Raw genomic sequence first — 10,153 nt, 5'->3', positions numbered from 1 at the left:
AAAGAAAAAAATAAAGGAAGACGAAAAGAAAGATACATGACAACACCAATGTTCTTTTACTTTTTAATCATATTCGCCTTGAAGCGTATAGCGTAACTGTAAATTAGGGACCTCCACGACCATCCAGTGGGATTTTGCTGATCGTTGACTTTGTTAGAAATAATTACGTCGAGGAGCAACATATACAATAAGGTTGGCCGGGAATAATTCATTAGAAGTACTTGTTAAGCAAGCACAAGGATGCAAGATTGCTGCGATGGGACAGGGGCTACAGCTTGATAGACATAGTCGGACATATTAGAAGAGAGAGTCTTTTTTAAAAATTGTTTAAGAGTGAGACACTAGTGGTCCGTATGCAACGCAAGCCCAGATGTGCTCATGAACTGTATTTAAATGTACATACATACAACGTAAGTCCAGATGTGCTCATGGAATGTATTTAAATGTACATACATACAAAGTAAGTCCAGATGTGCTCATGAACTGTATTTAAATGTACATACATACAAAGTAAGTTCAGATGTGCTCATGAACTGTATTTAAATGTACATACTTACAACGTAAGTCCAGATGTGCTCATGAACTGTATTTAAATGTACATACATACAAAGTAAGTCCAGATGTGCTCATGACCTGTATTTAAATGTACATACATACAACGTAAGTCCAGATGTGCTCATGAACTGTATTTAAATGTACATACATACAAAGTAAGTCCAGATGTGGTCCTGAACTATATTTAAATGTACATACATACAACGTAAGTCCAGATGTGCTCATGAACTGTATTTAAATGTACATACATACAAAGTAAGTCCAGATGTGGTCCTGAACTATATTTAAATGTACATACATACAACGTAAGTCCAGATGTGCTCATGGACTGTATTTAAATGTACATACATACAAAGTAAGTCCAGATGTGCTCCTGAACTGTATTTAAATGTACATACATACAAAGTAAGTCCAGATGTGGTCCTGAACTGTATTTAAATGTACATACATACAAAGTAAGTCCAGATGTGCTCATGGACTGTATTTAAATGTACAAACATACAAAGTAAGTCCAGATGTGCTCATGAACTGTATTTACATGTACATACATACAAAGTAAGTCCAGATGCGCTCCTGAACTGTATTTAAATGTACATACATACAAAGTAAGTCCAGATGTGGTCCTGAACTGTATTTAAATGTACATACATACAAAGTCAGTCCAGATGTGCTCATGAACTGTATTTAAATGTACATACATACAAAGTAAGTCCAGATGTGCTCATGAACTGTATTTAAATGTACATACATACAAAGTAAGTCCAGATGTGCTCATGACCTGTATTTAAATGTACATATACGCAACGTAATCCCCGATGTGGTCAAGAACTGTATTTACATGTACATACACGCAATGTAAGCGAAGATGTGGTCATGAACTGTATTTAAATGTACATACATACAACGTAAGTCCAGATGTGCTCATGAACTGTATTTAAATGTACATACATACAACGTAAGTCCAGATGTGGTTCTGAACTATATTTAAATGTACATACATACAACGTAAGCCCAAATGTTCTAATGAACTCTATTTACATGTACATACATACAAAGTAAGTCCAGATGTGCTCATGACCTGTATTTAAATGTACATATACGCAACGTAATCCCAGATGTGGTCATGAACTGTATTTAAATGTACATACATACAAAGTAAGTCCAGATGTGCTCATGAACTGTATTTAAATGTACATACATACAAAGTAAGTCCAGATGTGCTCATGACCTGTATTTAAATGTACATATACGCAACGTAATCCCCGATGTGGTCAAGAACTGTATTTACATGTACATACACGCAATGTAAGCGAAGATGTGGTCATGAACTGTATTTAAATGTACATACATACAACGTAAGTCCAGATGTGCTCATGAACTGTATTTAAATGTACATACATACAACGTAAGTCCAGATGTGGTTCTGAACTATATTTAAATGTACATACATACAACGTAAGCCCAAATGTTCTAATGAACTCTATTTACATGTACATACATACAAAGTAAGTCCAGATGTGCTCATGACCTGTATTTAAATGTACATATACGCAACGTAATCCCAGATGTGGTCAAGAACTGTATTTACATGTACATACACGCAATGTAAGCCAATATGTGGTCATAAACTGTATTTAAATGTACATATACGCAACGTAAGCCCAGATGTGGTACGAATACTAGACGCACGGAGGAACGTTTGCTTTGTATCGATATTAGGCACGGAATGACTGAAAATTACTAAGACTTCGAAAGGAAATTTTTAATCTGTAGAATTGCGAATGCTTCGCAGTCAACATAAAAGAATGAAGAATTAAAATGTGTGAAGGATGGATATAAACAGAACACAGATTGCACAAACAAAAGATACATCACTTAGAACGCCGGATAATTTGGTGTTCGATAATGCCAGGCGGTGCCGAAGGTGTGTTGATCGAAGATTATTATTATTATTATTTAAGCCAAAAAGTTTTTTCAGCTAAAATATGTTTTAGAATAATCAAAATACGAAGAATAAATATTTATTTATATTAATTAAGGAATGTAACTTTCAAATGCTATTTAACAATTTAGTTTACAACTTAGAATAATGACATGGAAAAATATCAGGTGATTATCGTAGTAACCTATGTTTATGACGTCATTAAGAAGGGAGTGGTCTTTTTGAGATACGTGGAAATTAGTTGCGTCAGTCGGAGTCGAGTGAGGGATAAAACGGCTTTCAGATCGTGATGGTTCCAAGTAGAGAGGGGGGCAGAAATGGCGATATTCGCAATAAGCGTTGCAACTTTCCAAAAGGGGGAAAAAAACTCTGGAATAAAAAGTTGCCGAAAATAAAATACGAGGCGCTGTCGTTTCTTGTGGAGAATTTCTATTGCACCTCCTGTCAAACAAGACCAAAGATGGATCAGATATGTTCCCGATTAGCCAGATGTGAACAGCCCAAATACATACAGAACGGACTACATTAGACGGTTACAACGGTAAACAGTTAAAGACAAACACACGTAATATAGAAGACCGTGACACGTAGATATGCATATGGTTGCACCCTTATATAATCTAACAACTAGAAGATACACGTATACATAATATGCCCCCTGAAAATATCACATCGGTATTTCTGGAGAATACGGACGGTGCTATTCCTTAGGGGTTTAAAGTTAAATTTAAAATGTTTACGGTAGCTTTTGTTTATTAAATTGTAAATTTAAAATAGTATGGAATAGTAAACAAAACGCCCTAACCTGACAATGTTAAGAATGGCTTTCCAAATAATAACATTATTATTTCATCACGGTCTAGAGAGAAAGAAAGAGTGAGGGGGAGACCGGGGAGTGGAAAAAGAAAAGCCTCACTGTATAACTGAACGAGTAAGAAACAAAGTAATGCATAAAAAAGAAAGAGAAAAAGAAAGAGAATAAAAAGAATAAAGACCGAAGTGAGAAAAAAGAATAAAAAATGCAAATAAAAATGTAAAACTGGAAATGTAAAAAAAAATAGGAGAACGAAAAAGCGAAAATCAACGGAAGAAAAAACGCAAAATATTCGCATGATGCAACAGAGTAAGAAAGAATAAGAACAAAAACCAAAAGAAAAAAAAGAAAGAGATTAGGGAAAGAAAGACACAAGAGCAGAAATAAGTGCATGAAAAGAAGGAAAGAGGCGAAAGAAGGATCCGGAGAAAAAACGTAAAAAAATAAAAGAATAAAATAAAGAAAACAACAGAAAGAAAAGTAAACAAACAAACAACAAAAAAACATTAAGAAAGAATGCCGAAAAGAGGGGGAATTAAGAAGGGGAAAACCGCGGGGATTTGATTTTAAAAAGATAGAGAAAAGAATGCAATAAAGACTGATGAAAGAAAGACAAAGACAGAAAAGCATGCGATAAAAACTGAAGAAAGAAAGAAAGAAAGAATGCGAAAAAGACTGAAGAATGAAATAAAGACGAAAAGAAAGTATTCGATTAGGACTGAAAAAAAAGAAAAAGAAGAATGCGAAAAAAAAAACTGAAGAATAAAAGGAAAGAAAACCAAAGGATTGCATACGATAAAAACTAAAGAAAAAAAGAATGCCAAAAAAGACTTAGAAAAAAAATAGAAGGAAGACAACAAGAATGTATACGTTAAAGACTTAGGAAAAAAGAAAGAAAAAAAGAATGGGAAAAAAACTGAAGACAGAAAAAGAGACAAAAAAACTGCAATAAAGACTGAAGAACGAAAGAAAAAAGAATGCGAAAAAGACTGGAGAAAAAATAAAGAAAGAATAACAAAAAAGCATGCAATAAAGACTGAATATAAGAGAAAAAAGAATGCGAAAAAGATTGAAGAAAGAAAGAAAGACAAAAAACATGCAATAAAGACTGAATAAAAGAGGAAAAAGAATGTGAAAAACAAAGAAAGAAAGACCAAAACATGCAATAAAGATTGTACAAAGAAAAATGAACGGCAAAACAAATGGATATAGAAGAAAAGAATACGATAAAGACTTTAGAAAGAAAAGAAAAAGAAAGAAAAAAAACAAGCCCAAGAAATAGTAAATGCTTTTAAATAACTCTTTTTTCGGAACACTGTGCAAAAATCGAACGAAAGAAAGAAAGAAAACGTACCGGGGTGGTTATGCGGGTAGATCAGAGGCTTGGATATCGGTGAGAAATCGAACGGCGTGTCAAACGAAGAAAAGAAGAAAAATAAAGACGGAGGAAGAAAGCAAAAAAAAAAAAAAACAGCAAGAAAGCGACAGTAAAAACGAACACAGAAAGGAAGCGAGGGAGAGGAAGATAGGACCAAATGCAAGCACAGAGTAAATTTATACGAGGAGTCACTTTATTCGCATTGTTTTAAAGTTAGCTTCAATCCGCCATGGGCAATGAGATCAGTTCAGGGCGAAACACTGATTACCAACTTTCGCCCTTCAGACGGGAAAAACTTATGCACGAATTCAACACCTTCTTTGGTAAGCATTGTCTTTGTTCTTTCTAAGTTTTTTTTATTTTCGCTGTTTTCTTTGTTAGCATGTGTCCAGTTTTATTATCATGCAAATTGATCGATACAAAATTTTTAAAGCGCTCAGAAAACGGTAATGTCACTAAATAGAGTTTGCGGGTGATGTTAGAAAAATAAGGAATTCAAAATGGTTCTTATCTTAAACATGAATACATGAGGAGTCGTTTCGAGTAAAAGGTCACTTTATTTTATCCATATAACTAGTTTATATAGAAATGCACGATTAAATTGAATGAGTAAAAAACCAACATGGCTGCCCCTCGCAATTTCGTAGACCAAGTAACAGCCTGGGCCTTGCGATCCAAAACTAAAATCAAGTGAAACGGAAAAAAATCGCCGGTGAATCTGTTTAGTTCGTATCTTTATGAATAGTTTAGGTGGAGAGAGCGAGTGGCACAAACAAGTTCAGCGAAATCCTTTGCGGCATGACGAGCATTTATTCTATATAAATTAGCTTTAGTCGCGTGCAAGAGACTCTATAAGTCACTCCGTCGGTCCGTCGGTCCGTCGGTTGGTCGGTCGGTCTGTTCGTAATAGTTTTGTGCTTGGCCTGTTTGGTTAAGATCAAAGGCATGTTCTTAATAGATGCTTTTTAAGCGTTTCTTGGCCTTTTGGACAAGATCAAAGTGTAGTATCTGTCCGGCAGATACTGCAAGATATGACTAGCAAAGACCAGATGTGGGGGCAACCCCACATGCCTGACCATTAACCAGCTCCCATTTCCCACCTCTCGGGAGTTGGTCCCCTTTTTCCCTTCCCCCTCCCTTCACTCCTCACATTAAAAATCGGCCTTGTGCCTAATTTGCTCGGTGGGGGAGCAAATAAACACCATCTGTCCGGCAGATACGGCAAGCAAAGACCATATGTGGATGCAACTCCACATATAAGACCTTGGTCAATGTAGGGGCAAACCTTCATACCAATTGTCACTATCCAGCTCCCCTACTCCCCGGGGAGTTGGTCCCCATTTCCCCTTCATTCCTCACATTAAAAATCGGCCTTGTGCCTAATTTGCTCGGTGGGAGAGCAAATAAATACCCTTTTCTTGGCCTTTTGACCAAGATCAAAGTGTAGTATCTGTTCTTACTACATGCTGTACTTATGTTTGTAACTTTGTGATATAAAGTGGGGCATCACTTTTCTGTATTAATTTAATGTAAAATGATCACCCATTTTACAACCTGTCAGTATCAAAGCCATTCAAGTCATTCTCCAGATCATTCAAGTTGTTTTTGAAAGATTCCAGTTACTTTTTAAGCATTCAAGTCATTCTTAATGTCATTCAATTCATCCTTAAGTTCATTAAAGTCATTCTGAGTCATTTACTTTTTATTTATTTAAGTCATTTCAGCCCATTTTTCAGTCATTTTTGTTTATCTTTAAGAATTTCATGTCAATCCTACATTCACGCATTCATTTATTACGCGAGAGCACGCGACTAATAGCTATCGGCATTGTTTTCTTTTTAAATGAAACCTAAATTTTACAAAAAATAAAAGTTGCTTAAATTATGTGTCATTCTAAAGTATAGAATCAATAATTTAAAACAAAAGTCGTTTAAAAGTTATTTACGTTATTTTTCATGTGTTTTTTTTTTGTTTTTTTTTTACATAAGTAAAATAAAAGTTGTTTAAATTGTCATGTTCCGACTAGTCAGCTTTGCCTTGGTTCGTCCCGTTTCCCTCGGTATTCGTTTTGATTGCAAGGTGAAGGCTGCTTCATGCACTACGAAATTGCTGATGGCATCCATCTTGATTCTTACACGCTAAAAATGTTTACACATTTTAATCGTGCATTTCTCTAGTGTATATGAAGTTTTTAATCAAAATGTCTCCTCATTTAATATTGTTTAATATAAGAAACATTTTGAATAACTCATTTTCCTGATATCATCCACAAACCCTATTTAAGGATAGTACCCAGACATCTTACTATCACGACGCAAGATAACACTTGCGAGTGCCGTTGGGGTGGGTGAAGTAGTTAACAACACGGGCTGAAAATTTGAGTTCCAATCCAATTCTTTCCACATAAACACTTTCATAAAACCTACACTTGACCTTGTGTCTAACCTCTGAGTAAGAAAGTAAAGAATAATACTTGACCACAACATTACATCACGGTTTCTGCAAAGTCTCAAGAAAAATACAAGTTACTTGCAAGCTTTCAAAGGTGTTTGCTCTTTTGTTTGTTTTTGTTTTTATATGCAATTTGTCGTGGCTTAATTTTTCATGCTTTCGTGCCTAAATTTGTCGTGCTTAAATTTGGTGTGCCTAAATATCACACGAATAGAGAATCAGCAATAGTAGTTATCGTGCTCTGTGATGTCATTTAGCGTGCCTTAATTTTTTTGTACAGAAATAGTAAAGCTGGTATTCTCCAGATTTAAGGAGGGGGGTCAGCCCTTACAAATCCCGTCACGCTTAAGTTTATATGACTTGGACCATTTAAGATACAGGTTAAATGGACAAATATTAATTCCTATACGTCTAAGTATATAGTTATAACAGGGTCGATGCGACATTGTGTTTGTAACGTTAATCTTTAAATTAGAATTTTTATATGCATCCAAGAGTTGCTGTTGTTGTTTTTTTTTTTAATTTTTATTCACTTTAAACAAGGTATACTGCCAATAAGGCGTAAGAGGTATCTGTGGTTAGAGGCCAGATTTATAAGAAAAACATGAGTAAGCGGTTGTTTATCAAGGTCGTTGTTCATATTACATTTAAATTTCTTCGTATTGGTACATTCAGATAAACGGGAAACAGGGAGGGAATGCCAAATGCAAACAGTTCGAAGAAAAAAGCTATTAGAGTAGAATCTTGCGGCATCGGGTGAAACTTTCCGTGAAAGATTTTGTTTCTGATTGTCCGGTTAGTCGGGGATATTTACGAGTGCAGTAAGTTCGTCCGGCATATTCCGTGAAGGTACTTGCAAAATAAGCACAGTAATCCAACACAGCGGCTATGGAACAGTGTCTAGAACTTGGATGACAGCTCAAAGTCTATTAGGTTAGATACTATTTTTTGCATCCTGTCACAAAATGATTTATTAGTGATTGGTGCACTAGACCAGATGTAGCAATAATACTCTATCTATAGGCGAATGGCTTATCTATGAAGATATAGAGATATAGGCAAGTATGTTAACTTTTGTTTTTTGCCCGGTAGAGATGATATGCGTCCTTTGCAACAGATTTGGTATTATATTTTATTTATTTATTCTAATTTTATGTCTTATCAATAAGTCTATGACAACAGCGTATTCTTTTCACTGTTTTGATATATACATACATATATATATAGAGAGAGATACACACACACACACACACACACACATATATATATATATATATATGCATGTATATAAAATCGTATCTGTTTGTTGAATTGTACAACTATTATTTTCGAGATTTCTCCTCTACATATGCAATATAACCCCAGTTTTAGGGACGTGTACACTGCCCCATATATATATATATATATATATATATATATATATATATATATATATATATATATTTATATATATATATATATATATATATATAGAGAGAGAGAGAGAGAGAGACATATGCATGTATATAAAAACGTATCTGAATTGTTAGTTTACAATTTAATAAATGTGTACAAATACCTCACTGTTTCAGAAATTGATTTTTACTAGTGGAGCCTGTCGACATTCCACAGGGGACTATTCTTATGTAATATATTGATGTTGGCATTCTGTAGATGTTCAGCGTAAAGAAAGACGTTCTGGTATTTTTATAACCCTTTTCTTTAAGACTGCAAAAGTATTTATCCAAGCTAGCAACAACGCCCGGCGTAACCTGGTCGTAAAGTAGGCTTAAATATGATAGTTTACTCCTTGCAGATTTTATATATATTATTAAAGAGTTAATGGTCTGTCGATAAAGTTGTGATTTCAAAAATAAAAAATACATATTCATATAACTTGGGTGCATTACCTTTAATCGAAACCGAAACCAAAACGTATGAAATATATATAGTTTAATCTATATTTGATGCAATTTATCTTCGATTATTAACGATTATTAAGAGCTGACAAGAGTTGCTTTCAAACCGAAAGTAAGCTTATTTATTAAAGCTAGGAAAACTTTTATTCCTTTTAAGTTATGAGAGTTATTTCGCATTTAATTTTCATAGAAAATATATGCGTGTTCTATGCTTCTCATGTGATCACTTTTTGTAACAAGTTGGAGTATTAAATACTCTTAAATAGTATGACGTTAAACTTTTTGCTCGAAAACATGGTTCGACAGGGAAATGCCGGATATATTACGCTAGTATATATATATATATATATATATATATATATATATATATATATATATATATATATAAGAGCAAATAGTTAATAAAAATGTTAAAAACACTTTGAAAAATAGTTAAAAACATATTTAATTTAAAAAGGAAACATTAAATAAGTGGATAGTCCTAATTTTATATATATATATATATATATATATATATATATAAATTAAATAAATATATATATATAAATACTTAATTTACTCACATAAAATTAATATACGAAAGTATAAATTTATGCGTAAACTTTTAGTATTTACTTCAAAAGTGCTCAATACGTAGGTAGAGTTAGTTAGTAAGTTATAAAATATATATGGCTATTAAGCTACACTGAATATTCCGCGTTTCATCCACTCTAGGACTCTTCTGAAGAGTTCTAGAGTGGATAAAACGCGGAATATTCAGTGTAGCTTAATCGCCATATATATATTTTATAACTTACTATATATATATATATATATATATATATATATATATATATGGGGGATTGTTGTATAACAAATAAATTGCAAAGGCCTATATTTCAAATATGAAGATTTTGTCTATATTACAATTCATTTAATTATTATATCAATCAACGAATATTAGATAACAGAAGACTGGAAAGAAAGGTGTATGCATGCATGTGTGATAGCCGCCTTAAATCTTAAACATACCAGTAATTAATCAGAAAAAAAGCACCTATCAATGTTTTAATCGGTGCGTATTGAAAGAAAACATGAAAAATAATTTTAACTTCTCTCCTAATTCTCTGCCCTTG

At 33.5% G+C, this 10,153-nt stretch overlaps 1 protein-coding gene and 1 pseudogene across 2 annotated transcripts in view; both read left to right on the top strand.

Moving 5' to 3' along the window:
• Positions 1-4,647: 4,647 nt before the first annotated feature.
• Positions 4,648-10,153, top strand: part of LOC145279938 (sarcoplasmic calcium-binding proteins I, III, and IV-like) — a 462,235-nt gene continuing 456,729 nt past the window's right edge. The window contains exon 1 of one of the 2 annotated variants that reach the window (XM_080131523.1): positions 4,648-5,012. In XM_080131523.1, the coding sequence (XP_079987649.1) occupies positions 4,919-5,012 (94 nt within the window). In that variant the 5' untranslated portion in view covers positions 4,648-4,918. The remainder of the gene's footprint in view (positions 5,013-10,153) is intronic. The other variant, XM_080131524.1, reaches the window with a different exon arrangement.
• LOC145280590 (U2 spliceosomal RNA) lies at positions 6,099-6,236 on the top strand (annotated as a pseudogene).

This window comes from Euprymna scolopes, chromosome 7 (assembly GCF_053919585.1).
Source record: "Euprymna scolopes isolate OS-2025 chromosome 7, ASM5391958v1, whole genome shotgun sequence".
In the NCBI taxonomy this organism is placed as follows: Eukaryota; Metazoa; Mollusca; class Cephalopoda; order Sepiida; family Sepiolidae; genus Euprymna; species Euprymna scolopes.
The sequence above is the reverse complement of the archived record's forward strand: the minus strand, read 5'-3'. Positions and strand labels throughout refer to the sequence as shown.